We start from the raw sequence: 17,086 nt of genomic DNA, 5'->3' as shown, positions 1-17,086 counted from the left end.
GCACGGGAATGAGCGATGAGTCCAGTGTCCAGTTAGACACGATAACATTCCCGTAGCTGCGTTATTATAACATAATTCAAGCTACATCCAAGTTTCAAGTCCATATGCGTAAATATATTTTAACCAAATGGCCACTTTGAGTCTTCAATATTATTATTATCATTATAATTATTATTGTTATGATTATGATGTGGGACTGTCGGTGGACTCGCGGTGCGTCAGGGGCAGAGAGCTCTGGCCGGTTCTGACCGTCCTGCCCCATACCAGACACCAGATGACGCTCTTGTCTTACTGTCCTGCCCTTTTTGCGCTAAACATCCCTGCCTGGTCCTCAACAACCAACAGCTCAAAGTTTACCGGACACGTTTCTCCTATTCATCAATATCCCCATTGAGTATCAAAGCCAATTTATGACTGGCCAACATGTGCACGTGATCCCATACAAATACACCATATTTGGGCAGCGGCACGTCGGATCAAGAATTTAAAAAAAAGATACCAAAGCCTACTCCACCTATAAATCCTGGCTTATTTTTTTAGGGCAGACAGCTCAGAATTTTCCAAAAGCGGCAACAAAGAAAAGCAATGATCAACAAAAACAAGGAAATAACCGCAACAAACGCCCCGCAGCCCTCTCTAGTTTAACAAGAAAGTGTCGCTGATAGTTTAAAAAACCATGAGCTCTTATGTTGACTGCTCTAATCTCAGGCAAACAAGCGAGACAACTTCTCCCAACACTATGTTTAGTTTCGATCTATCTGGGCGCGCGTCCAGCCGCTTTGAGGGTGTTAATGTGAACGGGATATTCACTTGTCCCGTCCCCACGACCTCTGTTGAGCGGGACGAGATGAAAACTAGCCTGCGTGGCAACACGGATACTCCTCTGCCGTCAGGACCACAGATAACCATGGTCTCCAGTAGCTCTTCCGTGGACGCGAGCGGGCTACACTACGGCGGCGGCACGCTGCTGGGACTGGGGGCGGACAGAGACCCGGAGAGGAGCGCGAAATCCGGCGGCAACATGAGCCAGGAGAGCGAGAGAAACGCGGAGAGCACGCAAACGGTGAAACGAAACGCAAAAGTGAACCAGGACAGTGAGCAGCGACCACAGATTTATCCATGGATGACAAAACTGCACATGAGCCACGGTAAAGTTTGCCTATTTTCTAAAGTGCGACTAAGATGCTTTCCCTTATTCACTCTTTACGCTGCTACACTTCTTTTCGCCCGTTCCAGTTTCCCTCTTGAGTTTTATAGGCCAAACGCAGGAAATAATAAAAACTCGCGGTCATAAATTTTATGACAAAGGCATCCATTGCTCGTAAACCTGCTCTGTTACGGTGAAGAGGTGATCTGTGGGGTGATTTATGGTCGTATAATTGGATAAGAGAACCAAACTGTGATAAAACTATGAAATAATATTTACAAATTCATCTCAAAGCATTCGTGTTTTTGCTGTTCGTTTACAGTCTCAGTCGAGCTTGCGTGTTTCACATTATCAGACTGTATGTGTGGGAGAAGCTTTAGCCTTAAATTGAACTCTGGGAAACACCAATGCCCTGACCCAATCATGAACTTTTCACCTCTAAAAGATTTGAATAGGCGTGCTCCTTCTCCATGCCTTCAAACCACTGGCTGGCTTGTTTAGGCTGCAGATGGACAGTGAGCACATTTGCTGCAAAAAAAAAAAAAAGAAGAAGAGAGAAGCTACTTCTGTTTTGTGTTATGCAAACACCCAGGAGCACACACACACAGGAGGAATGTAAAATATATCTACGTCCCATAGCAAAGGCCTGTTGCTTTACTTTGCATGCGCGACTCTATAAATAGAGAAATTATATCTGGACAACATCAGTTCCCATTTTCTAATCTTTAGATTTTACGCATCTGTTTTTCCTCCCACGATATTATTACACACTCCTGTGTGTGTGTGTGTGTGTGTGTGTGTGTGTGTGTGTGTGTGTGTGTGTTAGGCCGAGGCCAGTGTTTACAGGGAAGCCAACACGTTATTAGTTATCCCATTTTACATAGTACGACTCCTTCACTAATAGTGTGTAATTTTTATGTTTTAATGTGAAAGGATGTAGAGGGCCCTCCTCCTTTTTAAATGAGTATATTTATTGGAGCTAGTTAACCATCCTTATCAGCCTGACATAAATTTTTATTACGCAAATCCACTGTAAGTATTATCAGGTTAAATTAGGTTGTATAAAGATATTTGATCTTTTAACTGGGGGCATAAATTAGCGGATTTTAGCTCGGATTTTTTGCTTGTAATGCTTATTTTTTTTTATGGATAACCAAGCTCTTTTCTTTTGAATGTAATAAACTTAATAGCTTCTTATTATATTTATTCACCACTACAATGCTGCTGATGAAAGCTAACTGCTTTTAATGCCACTTCAGAATCGGAGGGTAAGCGGTCCAGGACCAGTTACACCCGCTACCAGACTCTGGAGCTGGAGAAAGAGTTTCACTTCAACCGCTACCTGAGCCGCCGCAGGCGCGTAGAGATCGCCCACACCCTGTGTCTAAACGAGAGGCAGATCAAAATCTGGTTCCAGAACAGACGAATGAAGTGGAAGAAGGACTCAAAGATCAAAGTGAAGGAGTAGAGGTGCACCGGTGAAGCGGGGTTGCGCCGCAGCACGTTCTCAGCCCCTCACTGCACAGTGCTGGAGTGCCGCCTGACCTCCGGATGAACTGCTAGGAGCAATGACATCATGACACCGCTCTGTGTGCTTCATCACCAATTATGTGTCACTTGCTGCAGTTTGGGACCTAATGTATTGAATATCACTCACTTTGATCAATCGGTTTACATTTCTAAATTAATTTGCTGCCCATGCGATGATAACCTCACTTTGCTGCACGAAGGGGACACGAGGTTGGGGCGAGCTGGGGTCCTTCACGCTGCCAGGCTTCGGTCTCGCAGTGCACTGAGAGGCTGCACAACGCTACTAATAATCTATGTTTTTGATTAGGGTAAACGTAGAGGAGGCTGGGTGCGTGGCATCCAACTCTTCGTCAGCATCATCATCATCATGTGAGAAAACTTTAAGGTCAAAGACTCGAATAAAGAATATTTGATGGTGTGATCATGACAGTTCAAATAGTTTTTTCCACCTCTTTTCTGCTTTTCTGTTTGAATTTTGCTCTCTTGACATGTTGCGGTGCAAACAAGTTAGGACGTGTGTGACGACGTGTGATGTGTTCAGTGAGATAATATCTGTTGTGAGTGGATTTCTGTCAAGGCGTCATCCACGTGTGTCTGTCATTTTCCTTGTGACTCTAAATCATTATGTGTAATTCAGCGACTGGATGTGAAAATATTGTGATGTGCAATGAAGCCATTTTCTCTTGCCCCCCCTTTGTAAACTTTCACGGTTCACACAAGGCCTAGAATAACTGATAGATTGTTGACTGTAACCAATAAAGTCTCATCATTAAAAAAAAAAGGAAGGAAATTAATGTCAGTTTGCACGTTTCTGTTATTATTTTTTTGTGATGTAGCGGGATTAAACATCTGGCTAGAAATTGCAATTCACACCCACACACACAGACACACACACACACAGAAAAAGGGAATACACTTTTTCCTTTTTTGTTTCCCTGATCACGTTTTCCTCTCTGGCTCGGAATCCAAAGAATATCATTACAGACTGACAAACGCGCTCTGAAGTTTAAGGCCCCTCATAAAACTTTATTGCCCCCTTTTCCACCACAGGCAGACTCCCGTTTCCTGTTTTGCCAGGGAAGGAAGGGGACACACTAGCCTGTGATAACACTCGCCCACGACACAACATGGATGCAAAACTTTGGTTTTCCTGTGGCCGCAGCCTGACGCGCCATCACTGTCGAGGCCATATGGCAACTTTATGATATCGCCCTGCTCTTTAATCCTGGCATCATTACACTGTAGTTAAAACAACACTATCTGCTGCTGTGGAGGACATAAAATCACGCCACTTGCTGAGTGTCTACGAGTGGCGCTATGACGCAGTCTAGCCTAAGGTTATGAGGTAATTTCTCTACAGCACTACTTAAAGAAAATAAAAATCAACTCACCTCTCAAACTAATAGCTTCCTATTCAACTTCCTTGACGGTTATGAGAACCGGTGAGCGCAGCGTCCACTTTCTCTGCGCTCTGTTAGGCCTAACATATACGTGGACAATGTATTGAATCCCTTTTTGTATGTCTTTCTTTTAGGGTATTTTAAAGTTTACAAGGTTACATATGCCAATTGCCCCGAGCTGGGCCTGTGAATGGTGCATAGGGAGCACGTGGTGTCATTTAAGTGGGTTTTATGGCCTGGAAGAGCTGACAAACCTTCGATATATACACATCATATATAATCTTAACTGTCCGGAATCGCAGCTGCTGGCTTCCCCTTATCTGAGGAAGAAAGGGCTTTGTGGCAGTGAGGATGCAGTACCTTCCTCCGGACCGTGTAGTCGGCTGGTGCGGAGAGCCGAGAGCTGCTGCAGTAAGTTGATTTTTAACTTTGCCTGCACAGGCCTGCGATTATTTCACCGTGAACAAATACTGCTTGTGTTTTATATTAGTGTGACTTTGAATGCAACGGCTGTTTAATTGATGAGCGTCAGATTTAAAAGGCACCAAATGATCGTGACTACGCGCTTTATAATTACAAAATGATGTGTTTTGAAATAATCGGGACAGTGTTTGTTTGGGGATATTTTAAAGGACATTTGTTGCTGCACATTTAGTCCGAGGGAAACCGGATTAAACCTAAATGCCGCTCATGTTATTAATTTGGATGAAATGATTATTTTTCTCCAGCAGCGTCGTCTTTATATTTGTGCCAGATTTTGATTTTTTAAGGAGAAAAAAAAGCCAAAAATTACAAAACAAGGAGAATGGACGTTTCAATGCCTCGCCACAGATTTGAGACACAGTGGCAGTGTGTTTTGATTCAACAGTGTGTTTTGCATGTTAGTCCTGTCAGCAAGAGGATGGAAAAATATTTGAATGAAAAGTGAGAAAAATGAAAAGTCCGCCAGAACAACCCAAAAAAAAAAAAAAAAAAAATCATCTGGCGTCCAGCTTCAACATCCACCCCTCCCTCCCTCTCCCTCTCCAACAAACATACTCACTCCCTTCTGTTGCACACCTGTATGTGATTTCTCTGCACACACAGTCTTATAGTTTGTGTCTGTAGCTGAATGCATTGGAATAAAACGTGACTTCAGCTCTGTGTGATGCTAGAATGATGTCTCGCAGCTTGAAATACTGCGCCATAGACAGAGCCATGAAATCCAAAACCTCCTGATTAAAATGCTCCATCTCTCTGCTTCACCTTGACGTGAGGTTGGTGTTTGTGCTCGTGGAGCTCCTGTTGTTTTAGGGTCATGTCTGGGCCAAGGCACAGGTTTGCTTCAAAGGCGCTCGTTCAGTGTGATTATGGGACCTGCGATAAACACTGTGGAGGCATGACTGCTGCGTGTTTTTACTTTAAAAAGGCACCTTTCTCGAACAACAGCCGCTTCTTCTGACCCTGTTGTCCTCCCTGCAGTGGCAGATATTACTGAATTGATCAGCTTGGAGACTGATGAGGCGATGTGATCTTATAAGCTCGATAATTTTCTGTTTCTCTGTCGTGCACATCATTTAATTGCCCATGTGTCTTAGAAAGCACTTCAGCCTAGAAGTGCTGCTCTTTTCTTAATCAATGTGTGGATAATTTTGATATAAAGTCTTGTTTGGGGAGGGTGGGTGTAGCTCAGCTGACGGACAGAGCAAGGTGCAGCAGGCTGGCTGTGATGTAGCATTAACTGCATTAACACGTGTCATATTGTGTGATGGCTCAGAGTATTTGCTGTTTTGTCTTTTAGCTTTTACGAGAAAAAACGGGATTGTTTTTTTTTTAGGTGTTGCAGCATGATCGATTATACACTTCCAATAGGGGGCACTGTGTGACACGCTCCTGTGTGGGTAAATCACTGCTGGGCATGCAGTCGTGCTGTCCTCATCCTAAGATTTTATTTTTATTTTACCCTATTTTTTTGTGCAGTTGTATGTCATTTTCACAGTGACCAGAGAGGGGAAAAAATCACAATAAACTCGCAAAATAAAATAAAAAAACAACCTAAAATTTAAAGAAATGTTTCCTCCGAAAAATAAGATATCAATATTTTTCCTTTTTCTGTAAATTATGATAAATTTGACGCGTGGTCGTGTCCTCGAAGAGGTTACAGGGCTCTAATTATTATCGAAATTATTTTATTCTCGTGACTTTTCAGTAATTGCATCTTTGGAGGAAGTTTGAATCAGACATTAATCTAATTTTGGAGCAAAGTAACTGAAAACAGTCTCATATCACTACAGTAAAAACAGTCCAAACATCCGTTTTCTGTGAGCTCTTGTATCGCTTTCTTTGACCTGTGGAGCTGACACCGCCATCATTCAATCCGCAGAGGTCATTTCCGGGTGAGCACAGACTTCCCTTTGTCTGAGCCCGAATAAGAACCATAAAGTCCAATTACATCGTCTTGGAGCACAACCTGAATTTATTTACAATGTGAAGACAAAGTCGTGATTTTTTTTTATTGACTGTTCGTCATAATTCAGCCGCCGTCTAAGTCCAGCCAGGGATTTCTATTCATAGCACATTTGCCCAAGGAAACACCGAGAATGCTTGTAAATTTACTTTTACTGTCTGAAAATGACCCGTCCTAAATTTCTGTCCTCGGTCCCAGTTCTGCTGGAGTCCACACATGTCAGGGCTTTTTTTTTTCTAGGGCAGCAGTCTCCCTTCAATTAGGCTGGATAACAGAGGAGATCAGAGCAGAGGGACGAGCTGCAGGATCATTAATATGAAATAATAGCAGCACATATCCAAACAGTTCGTTTCTCTATTTGTGCGCCCAGAAATTCACTGGAGGAAACTTGAGGGAAAATAATTTAGTTTGAATTCTGTTCTATTATTTTTGTATCAATTGTTGCTCTCATTTCCATTTGATTTTATTGTTATTTATTTGTTGTAATTTTACGCTATGGTGGCGATTTTAAATGGAGCAAAAACGAAATATTCTGCACACACAATGCATCCGTTTATTGCAACAAATTAGCCTGCTGCCTTCACAAATACTTTCTCAATTAATCTAGAGAATGATCAGTGAGTATCCTATCGATCTAATATGTTTTTTTTAATATATATTCACTTAATTTCCCCCCCTAGACTTTAAGCATATTTCTCAAGAATTTAAATGATCCAATTTGGCTGCAAAAAGTTTTTCTTTTCTTGATCTAATTTTCGGTTTTTTTCCCCCCTTTCTATTTTTCAGACTATTCCTCGGGTCAGGATGAGTGTGACCGTGGATTTATCAGTAAGTGTTATCCATCGCCCCCCACGCCTACCCACCTGGCTTTAGTCAAGAGATGTAACACTTCATGGAGCTTGTTATTTGGCTGTAGGCAAACAGCTGGCTCCACTGACATCAAGGCCACTGATGCCTGAACTCTTAACGAAATGTGTGCAGGAATGATGGTGTTTGTAGAAGGAATCGGCGCATTTAATCCCAAATAAATATCCTCTTTTCTTTTGCAATTTCGTGAACAAAAACTCAAATTAAAGTCGAATATCTGTCTTAATGCGGTGTCCGGTGAAGAGCCGGTGAAGTTGCACGCAGGTGATCTGGATTTAACTCTGCGGTGAGGGAGTCTAATGAACCGCAGCGTTGCTTTAATGAACTGCAAACCAACCAATGGTTTCTTTGGGGCATCTTTGTATCTAAAACCAGCTCTGCTCCCCTGGCTGCTGCTTTTACAGGGTATTCATATCCAACTAGTCTCCAGTCTGTCTGCACTTCATTAAAAACTTTTTTATTTTAACTGGACGATCCGGCGTAACGTTATTACACCTGGGGAAGAGTAAACGTGTGCAGGCTATTAGGTTAAGGGTTTGATTAAACGCGCATCGTAACCGTTTTCATCAGGGAGCGGGGATATTGCTCCACCACTGTCTGCATCCAGGTCAGCTGATGCTGCGCCGAAGCACAGACAGAGCAACAATCCTCCGCATAGTTTTGCAGCAGATTTATTTTGTTTACATATGAACATGTGTGAACACGCTTGTACGGCTGTTAGTTTGCAGGGCGAGGAAGAGAAAAAAAAAAGAAAAAAGAAAAAAAGAAAGCTTAACAATTTCTCAAATGAACAAATGAAACATCAAATTAGTCCGCCTGAGGGCCTCATTTTTTGTACTTCTACATTATAACTAGTTATTGAACTAGGTGCACGATCTGAAAGCCATTTGTGGGGAGAAAGAATTCATTGCTGTCTCTCCATCAATAATCCTTGGCAGTGAACTATTGGAGCCAGTCAAACGCGAGGGGTGAAACGCGGGTCAGGCTGTCTAACTAATATTAAAATGCGTCCGCCAGAGCGCGCGGGGAGAGAGAGAGAGAGAGAGAGAGAGAGAGAGGGAGTGCGTGGTGTGCGTGCAGCTCCTTCACACTGCTTTGGCGCACAACAAACAGCATGTGTTTAGATAAAGCCAAATGAACACGAGCTAGATTTTTTTGGGGAGGACTATTTCCTCGCTAGATCACAGTTTCTTGGCTCAGGATGTTTTTTTCCTTCAATAAAAAAAAAAAAAAAAAGAAAATCTATTGAGAGTGCACGCGGTGAAATATGTAGATTAAGATGTTTTCTGACAGTCTTTGAAGAGTCCCCCCCTCGTGCACATGGCCACTGTAATCAATTCCATTGATTCACAATCTGAGCGTGTTTGCTGTTTTTAATAACCCTCCGAAACAGGTCACATGTCTGATATTGCATTTTTCATCCGAGGCTTTTCTCATTAGCTTCCAGAGTGGCAGGAAGAAAGGTTACCGAGCGGTCAGTATGGTAATAGCAAGCAGAAGAAACGGTTGGGAACAATGGAAACTTATTTTTCATCTGTGCTGTCACGCCGTCCCTTTGTATCCGCCGTGTTTGTGACTGAATATTCATATAGGAGCTACCTCAAAGGCAGAGGGTGAATGTTAAGAGAGAACAGAGCCTCTTGTCCTGTGCACACGACGTGGTTGCATGTGTGTGTGTGTGTGTGAACGGATTCTCAGTGAAGATGTGAAGGTAGTTTCTGTCATTTAAAGAGCGTTTTGTTTGTGTTTTTGGCTTCAGTCAACCTGATAAACAACCTCCGCTTTGGCGCACGCTTTACGCACTATTTCCACTCTATTGCAGCTTTAATATTTCTGATGACACTGTGCCATCCTTTGCCTGAGAGATGCAACCTCCGCAGCTTCTAACCCCAAAACACATTAGTTGTCTATATGTACCCTGTAGAACCGAATTTGTGTGAAGTACAAACAGTCGCAAATACGTCTCTACAGGAATACATGGGCAACTGAAATACCACGCCAGCAGCCTCTGGACCCTGCTGCTGCTGCTCCTCTTCCTCAAGCATCTCTGGCTTTTTTCCCCTCTGCTATTACTGCATATACACAAGCATGAGTGATATACACGTGCGGCTCTAGCAACGCAATAACATTGTCTCGAAGTGTATTCATAGTCCAGACAGCCGTAGATTGTGTAGGTAGGCCACAGAGAGCAGAGCCATGTGTGCGCAGTGCGCGGCTACTACTGTGTCAGACCCTGTAAAACACGTTAGGAACCAGGGGTCGTTTAAAAGTGACTGATTTACGGCTTTTATTGCTCTATAAAACGCCTCTAACATCCTCGCAAGGGGTAATAGAAATGTCGTGCGCATTCTGTACAAACAGGACAGCCTGAGATGAAGACATTTCACCTCCTTTTTAAACATATTATGTAATTATTGCTGCTGAAACAGACACAACTGTTAACGTTGCAACAGATTGACTTGTGTGCTGTTTCTTAAACCGTTTTATCTTTATTGTATATAGGTATTATTATTATTTCAGGATTTCTTGTGCTTGTGGTTTTACTTGCTGGTGACCTCACAACTATGATCACAACAAAAAGAGAAGAAGAAATATAATCTGGATGTTGTTGGGAGGCTGAGCTATTAACCCCTCTGTGTGTTTTTGAGCACAGCTGACTGTGAGGTAAGAATGGGAAGCATACAGCACATGACAAGTTTACACAGCCAGGAAGGATCAGTTTACAGTGTAACAGCAGACCTCCAGTAATGTGGCTGATGGTCAGTGCTGCAGCCGTGATTAGCATCTAACATTTGGAGGCTGGAAGATTATTGGCACCATCTTGTTTTTTTTTTCTTTTCATTTTTTTAAAATGTGGAAATATTGTGACCATAGTTTGAATTTATGTCAGTACTTATACAGCTATGTTACCTCCTACCTCGCAGCATTTTACTGTCATAAAGATTGGTTTGTGTGTGTCCACAGACAGATTCAATTGCTTTAAATGGAAGTCATGTGTTTTTATTTAGGGCTTGCAAGGAAAAAGATAAGAACTTTTTAAAATGCTGTTTAAGAGAGAGCCATGAGCAGAATGGCAATAACACAGATGAGAGTTTGATCTTTATCATAAAAGCCTTAATAGCATTAAATAATACAAACAGTATTTGGTCCCCACCCCCTTTTTTTTGCAAGTCTACATGCAGGACTTGTGCCCTGCATGTGGGAGGGCTCTTTAATCTGATGTGAGGGAGCACAGCTGCTCCTCAACTCTCTGGCTGTGTCTGGTGGCAACCCAATATTGAGCTGAACTTCTGTGTGACAGTGGTCCTGAGACTCTATGGTCCCCTTTCTATTAGATGTGTGACATCGTACTGGTTGTGTCCCACTGCAGACTGGGTTGTGACATCATGAGGATGCTGCTGTGCACGGTTGTTGGGGTTGTGACACCGCAGTGATGCTGTTTTATGTCTGCTAGTTTCACCTAGTGTTGAGTTAGTTTGGCTCCATTGTTGACATCATGCTTGTAGTGCAGCAGTAGTGTTACTGCTCTGCCTGTTCTCCACTGTTGTGTTGTGATATCACAATGCCTATAAGGACATTTTAATGTAAGTTCAGGTGACTTTTATTTAATAATTGTTGTGTCTTTCAGAAGTAGAGGTTGTTAAAGGGGCACTATGTAGCTTTGGAGAAGAAACTCAAGCTTGAAATTCTGAGTTCACAATAGAGAATCAGATTCATGCATGTGTTTACTCTTAACTTGTGTTGTCACTGCGTTTTCTCCGCCTATAGGGGCACTGTGCAGGTTTAGAGAAGAAATTCATACTCAGAATTTTAATATTTACAATATAAATGAGGTAATAATACAAACTCAGTAATAATTATATTTCCATAACTGAATAAAACGCTGTTTTCAAGGGAATATAAGGTCCAGAACACTGTTTGAAGCTTGAAAGGTGGCAGGGTCCGCCACATATAAACAAAGTAAAACAGTATGAATGTGTTGTCCTTTAAGGTCAGTTTGCAAACAGAGTTGGTTTATTTAGTTTGTTTGACATAACAAAACTACAACTACACAGTGCACCTTTAATAAAGGCATGTATCACATTTTTGCTTTTCTCTTCTATACACTTTCACTGTTTTGTGCGGTTTACCAGGACCGCCGAGGCTTTTCTTTCTCCTTCTCATCTTCTTCTCTTACTGATATTTGCTGCTGTGACATTCAGGGCAGCTTCAAACACCATACTCCCGTCAGCGTAAGAATCCCTGCTTCAATCAGCCCATTTTTTAATCTTATCCTCACCTATTTTTAATTAAAAGTCGAAGGCAGAACCTTTTTAATGAATGGCCTTGAAGGAAAAAGAACAACACTTCAAAACCAGACAAATATCCCATCATTGAGTGAAGGCTTTTGTTTAGGCAGCCAGACTCCATCCTGTCCACCTTTTTCTCCAGCGTTATAAATGATCAGGCCTGATTTCCAAACATCAACCACACCTCCAGAGCATCTCACCACCCCACTCCACTTCAGTCCAGTCCTCTCTGACATTTAGATTCACCTACTAAATATTGGAGCTGTAATGAGCTTTAGGAGTCTCACCAGCACTGATGCAGCTGTGATTCTTAAACGTGTTGTAATCTCACAGCTGAGGTGCTGCTGGTAAAGCCTTCATTAATTAGCAGATAACCTTTATATAAGGCGCAAAAAAATGATTGGTTTGCTATTGTTGTGCCTTATCCTTGGCGAATCACCTATTGTCCCTTTGAATAATTGAGACCAGTGGATTTTGCCTGTTTTATTTTTTCCTTGGTCAGCAACTAGCTACTAGTTTTGTCCCCAAGATCAATTGCCTCGCTAACACAACCAGAGGGAGAGAGAGGGGGAGAGAGAGTGGGAGAGAGAGGTAGAGAGAGAGAGAGATTTGTGCCCACAATGGCGACTGTAGGTATGCTAAATACCTCTGGTTCCTTATCCGGGAACTACCTCTTACTCTGCTATTGGGCCACTGGGTCACGTGGTAAAAGTAACTTTACAGGGCTGCTCGCAAGTAGGAGGGCTTTATGGAGCAGAAAAACGACAAAGCTAGAAAAATTATTTTCCACTCCAGAAATTAATGATCATGAGCTCGTATTTGATGGAGTCTAACTACATTGATCCGAAATTTCCTCCATGCGAGGAATATTCGCAAAATAACTACATCCCTGAGCATAGTCCAGAATATTACAGCCGCGCAAGGGACTCTGGCTACCAGCATCACCATCAGGAGTTATATCCTCCGCGGGCGAGCTACCAAGAGCGCCAGTATAACTGTGCAAGCATCCCTGAACCTGACACGCCAAGGGGACATGGAGTACCCCAATCTGCGCACCTGCTGACAGGGAAAGGGCAACCTGCTTCATGTGAAACCCCACAGTTGTCCATGTCCCCCGCTACCCCACCGGCCGCAACCTCCGCCTGCAACCAAGCTACCCCGGAGCATCCAAACAGCACAGCCTCCTCCAAGCAGCCCGTGGTGTACCCGTGGATGAAGAAAATTCACGTCAGCACTGGTAGGCAACTTGTGTGTTTATGTTCCCCTGCACTCCTCATGCTCCTCTCTCCCTTTCCCTCCCTTTTATCAGTCCCTCTGACTCCCATCTCGTTGCCAGCCCCTGCTCCGATAGCAGGGAAGCCTTTGAAATGGCACAATTGAGGCGGATTTACGACTCGGCATTGGTAATTACACCCACCATAAATTTTATAGCCGAGGTATACTCAGGGCAGCCGTATCACCATGTGGCTTCTGCTGTTATGTATTGCGCGATAGAGAGAGGGGGAGAAATGAATAAGAAAGAAAAAAAAATCGAGCTTTGTAATCTTGCATTAATAATTTAGCTCATAGTTGGATGTGAGTGTCCTCTCATTACGCTGAGAAGTTCTTAACTTCCCATTTAAATTTCTCAAACAGCTAAACATTCATATCCAATAAATCTTTCCAGCCATATCTCAGTTGAGGCCATTCTTGTTTACCCCTCCTTTCCTCCCTTTCTCTGTCTCCCTTTCTCTCTCCACTTCTGCTCTTTCCAGTGAACTCGGCTTACAATGGGACGGAGCCCAAGCGGTCTAGGACAGCATACACCCGGCAGCAGGTCTTAGAATTGGAGAAGGAATTCCACTATAACCGATATTTAACTCGGCGGAGGCGCATCGAAATCGCCCACACCCTGGTTCTCTCCGAGCGACAGATTAAAATCTGGTTTCAAAACCGCAGGATGAAATGGAAAAAGGATCACAGGCTGCCGAACACCAAAGTGAGATCCTCCTCCTCCTCCTCCGGGTCCAACACAAGCTCAGCAGCCGGCGCTGTTGCCGCTGCCTCGGCCACTAACACTGGGGCCCCCGACGAACTCACCGGAGCACAGCATGGCGAGGATATTACCAGGTTATAAAACCACGAAGCAACACTGGGGGTAGAAAAAGAACTGGTTATTTATAGAACAATTATATATTTTGTTTTCGTAGCTATCTTGTGCGGTTTCCTTTAAGTCCAAAGTTATATAAAATGCATGTTATATAGCATGGATTACTGCGAATACCGATGAATTATTTTTACGTGACACAGGGTTTAATTTATTTGAAGCTCAATTAAAATGTTTTTTATTAAAAAATGTTTTGAATGAAGGAAAAAAAAAAAAAAGTAGAAAAAATATACATTTTATCGAAATGTTATTGTGGGCCATTCTTTTTGCCCTGCTGCCCAATAAGGTGAAATGCACAATCTATTTATTTCAAACAAACACTGGAAGGAAATCAATATAATAATAGTTATTTTTGGTATAAAAAAAAAAGGCTGGAACACACCATTGATCTTGAACTTGTATGTTTTGGATAATAACAATGTGTGGAAATTACCTCGTGTATTTCAGAAACAGGATTTTTTGATTTTACTATTTAGTTTTGTGGTGTTGATGTTGTGTTTAGACCGTTAAAAAGCAGATTATTGTGAAATGCAATAAACGGAGTGTAGTGTACTTGTGCTAATCATATTGGTCAATAAAACAGTGAGTGTCTACTAGTTTTACATACGTTTGGTCGAACTTCATTTTAGGCAAGATGAGGTCTGCTATTTGTTTTTGTTTTGTTTATTTGTTTTTTGGGGGGGGTGGTTTTTCTGGCTGTTTTGGAGAGATCACCTTCAAAGTGTACAGATGTGTGAATACTTGAACATTTCATGAGAAGGAGAAACAAGAATCACTGTGTTTTTAAACTGTGTAAGTCCTGCAGCTCATTTTTGCGTCTTTAAATTAGCAGTGTGTACAGACTGTGTGTGTGTGTGTATGTATGTATGCTTGTGTGTGTGTGTGTGTGTGTGTGTGTGTGTGTGTGTGTGTGTGTTAAAGCCTGACTCATAATGGACTAAAGTTATTTCTAAAAATCTGGAGGAAGAAAAAAAAAAGAAATAGTTTGCGCCATGCATTATGTGCAACCTCATCAGTCTGAAGGGCATTCAATTAACGCCAGTGAGGCCCTCCACTCCACACTGCACTGCCTCTGCCACGACTGAAGCTCTCTCTGCTTCCTTCGTCCTGCCTTGAACACAAAAAAAAGCTGCATGCGATTAATTTAGAGGACATTTGCAATGTGTTAGAGATTATAGGTTGTTGTGAACATTTTGTAACCTCAAGTAGTTGCCCTGCTTTTTTATTTCTATATTAGTCCACTGCGCCATGGGAATTTTCAAATGTAAAGAAAAACAAACAAACAAACAAATAAAATACAAATAAATAAAATAAAGTCGTGAATTGCAGATAGAGTCTACATACTGCGTCATGTGGTGTTCGCCAGTGGGAGGATGGTGACCTTTGTTATCAGGTTAAAGGAGCAATGCTGATATTTCTCTTGTGTGTTCACTCTTTGGTTTTTTTTTTAATTTTATGCTTCTTTGTCACGTTTACCTGCTGTCTTCCCTGTGGGCACTTTTTTGTGTGCCTCCAGTGTGCAGCAGCTGGCGTGAATACAAAAAGAAAAACTACATTTTTCAAAATCCGGCGCTCGCTGCAACGTCATCAACACCCTGCAGGACTGTTTACGACTGTAGATCTGCTGGACTGGTGCGACGCTCTGACCAAAATATCGCTCAAGCTGAAGCGTCTTACGATTCTCTTTCCTCACAAAGATGCATTCATTTTCTTTCTTTTTTCCTTTCTGTTTTGTCAGATCTGTGCAGAAGGTTTCAGATCGACCATGACTTAAACCCAGAGACGCGCAAGAATTTGATAGATTATTGAAATTGTGACATGAATAGGCCTTATAAAATCGCTGGCGTAGTGGGGGGCAGGAGAGCACAAAAGGAAGAGGTATTCTCCTCCATCAATCTTTCACTGCACAGCTTTGTGTTGCGTTCTGGAAAAAAACAGCCTCTGCCAACAGCCAGTTTTGATCCTTACCAAATATCATGTACCACCAGGCCGTCTACCTCACCAATACCCCCCTAAAATGTGAGAGTTTAACGCTTAAAGTAAGTCACTTTATCTGAGCCAGAGCGGTTGACATCTGCCTTCTTGACGTGGCTTTGGAAAGGCACTAGAATAGTGTTGAGACGGCGCTGAAAAATGAATCCACGAGCCTTTATGTTGCTGGACAGATTAGAGAAATTAATGTCCTCGCCACAGTCGCAGCATCCCTCCAATCCCTTTCGAGGCCCTGTCGCCTCCATGTCGCGAGGCTGAAAAGGTACTTTATTGAAGTTTGGGGGGAGTAGTGGGAGAAGGCCGAGTTCACCTCGAGGACACATTTTCTGTCCCATTAGGCTCATTTCAGTCTGGATGGCCGACCTCTCCAACCCTGTGACCTGACTCACTCTCTATACGTGTACCTTCTGTGTGCGCCCTCGCTGGTCCCCCTTGGCCTCCGCTTTCTTTGTGGATTTTTCCGCGTCGTGCCTAAAGAGAGGCCTGCAGCGGGGCATCACTGAATGTCTTGCTCTCTTTTGTTAGTCGGAGTGACCCAGGACAGTGTTGAACTCTCGGACTGTCTTCAACAGGCTACAGGACCTCCAAACATGCGCCTTCTGTGGAGCGCCTGAAATCGTTCCCAAAGCTGCTGGCAATAATCTGTGATGACTTTAAAGGTGCTGATGAAGTTAAATCAGAAGAGAAAGATCTTCATTGGCTGATAAACAGACTGAAAGGACAACACATTCATACTGTTTTACTTTGTTTATATGTGGCGGACCCTGCCACCTTTCTAGCTTCAAGCAGTGTTCTGGACTTTATTTTCCTCTGAGAACAGCTTGTTTATTCGGTTATGGAAAACATAAATATTTAGATTTTTTTTATTATTTTCCTCATTTATATTGTAAATATTAAAACTCTGAGTTTGAATTTCTTCTCTAAACCTACACAGTGCCCCTCTCAGCGGAGATTACGCAGTGACAACATAAGTAAAGAGTAAAAACATGCGTGAATCTGATTCTCTGAGTTTTAATCTCTGCCGGGGAGAAGTAAGAAACAGTTTGCAGGCATTTTTGATGCAACTGATAAAATTAGCACCGAGCTTCATAAACGTCACGTTTCCCAGGGATTCATTACATCCCCCCAAAGTCTCTTCCCCCCAAAAAACAGAGGGCAGTAAAAATAGTTGGTGCGGTCACGTGACTTCTGTCTGTGAGACTTAAGAGAATAGCTGTGGCCTCGGGTCAGCACTTCCGCTCAAAAGTAAGCTGCCTATTATAGCCAGGT

The 17,086-nt window shown here is 42.6% G+C and overlaps 3 protein-coding genes across 5 annotated transcripts in view; all 3 read left to right on the top strand.

Annotated features, from left to right (window-relative positions):
- LOC311265887 (homeobox protein Hox-A2a-like) overlaps positions 1 to 17,086 on the top strand; it is a 57,435-nt gene that overhangs the window by 29,550 nt on the left and 10,799 nt on the right. For 2 of the 3 annotated variants that reach the window (XM_084367984.1, XM_084367986.1), the window contains one exon: positions 7,310 to 7,351. The exons of the other annotated variant lie outside the window; for it this stretch is intronic. The gene's annotated coding sequence lies outside the window, so the exon portion shown is untranslated. The remainder of the gene's footprint in view (positions 1 to 7,309; positions 7,352 to 17,086) is intronic. 3 annotated transcript variants of the gene reach the window in all.
- On the top strand, positions 214 to 3,449 carry hoxc5a (homeobox C5a). Its single transcript, XM_084365923.1, has 2 exons — positions 214 to 1,148; positions 2,407 to 3,449. Exons 1-2 carry the CDS (start codon positions 677 to 679, stop codon positions 2,613 to 2,615), a joined length of 681 nt encoding a protein of 226 aa, XP_084222049.1. The 5' UTR covers positions 214 to 676; the 3' UTR covers positions 2,616 to 3,449.
- On the top strand, positions 9,363 to 14,427 carry hoxc4a (homeobox C4a). Its single transcript, XM_084367982.1, has 2 exons — positions 9,363 to 12,916; positions 13,434 to 14,427. Exons 1-2 carry the CDS (start codon positions 12,481 to 12,483, stop codon positions 13,793 to 13,795), a joined length of 798 nt encoding a protein of 265 aa, XP_084224108.1. The 5' UTR covers positions 9,363 to 12,480; the 3' UTR covers positions 13,796 to 14,427.

Source organism: Pagrus pagrus (genome assembly GCF_965226575.1).
Source record: "Pagrus pagrus genome assembly, chromosome: 11".
NCBI classification, from domain to species: Eukaryota; Metazoa; Chordata; class Actinopteri; order Spariformes; family Sparidae; genus Pagrus; species Pagrus pagrus.
This window is presented reverse-complemented; position numbering and strand designations above follow the sequence as displayed.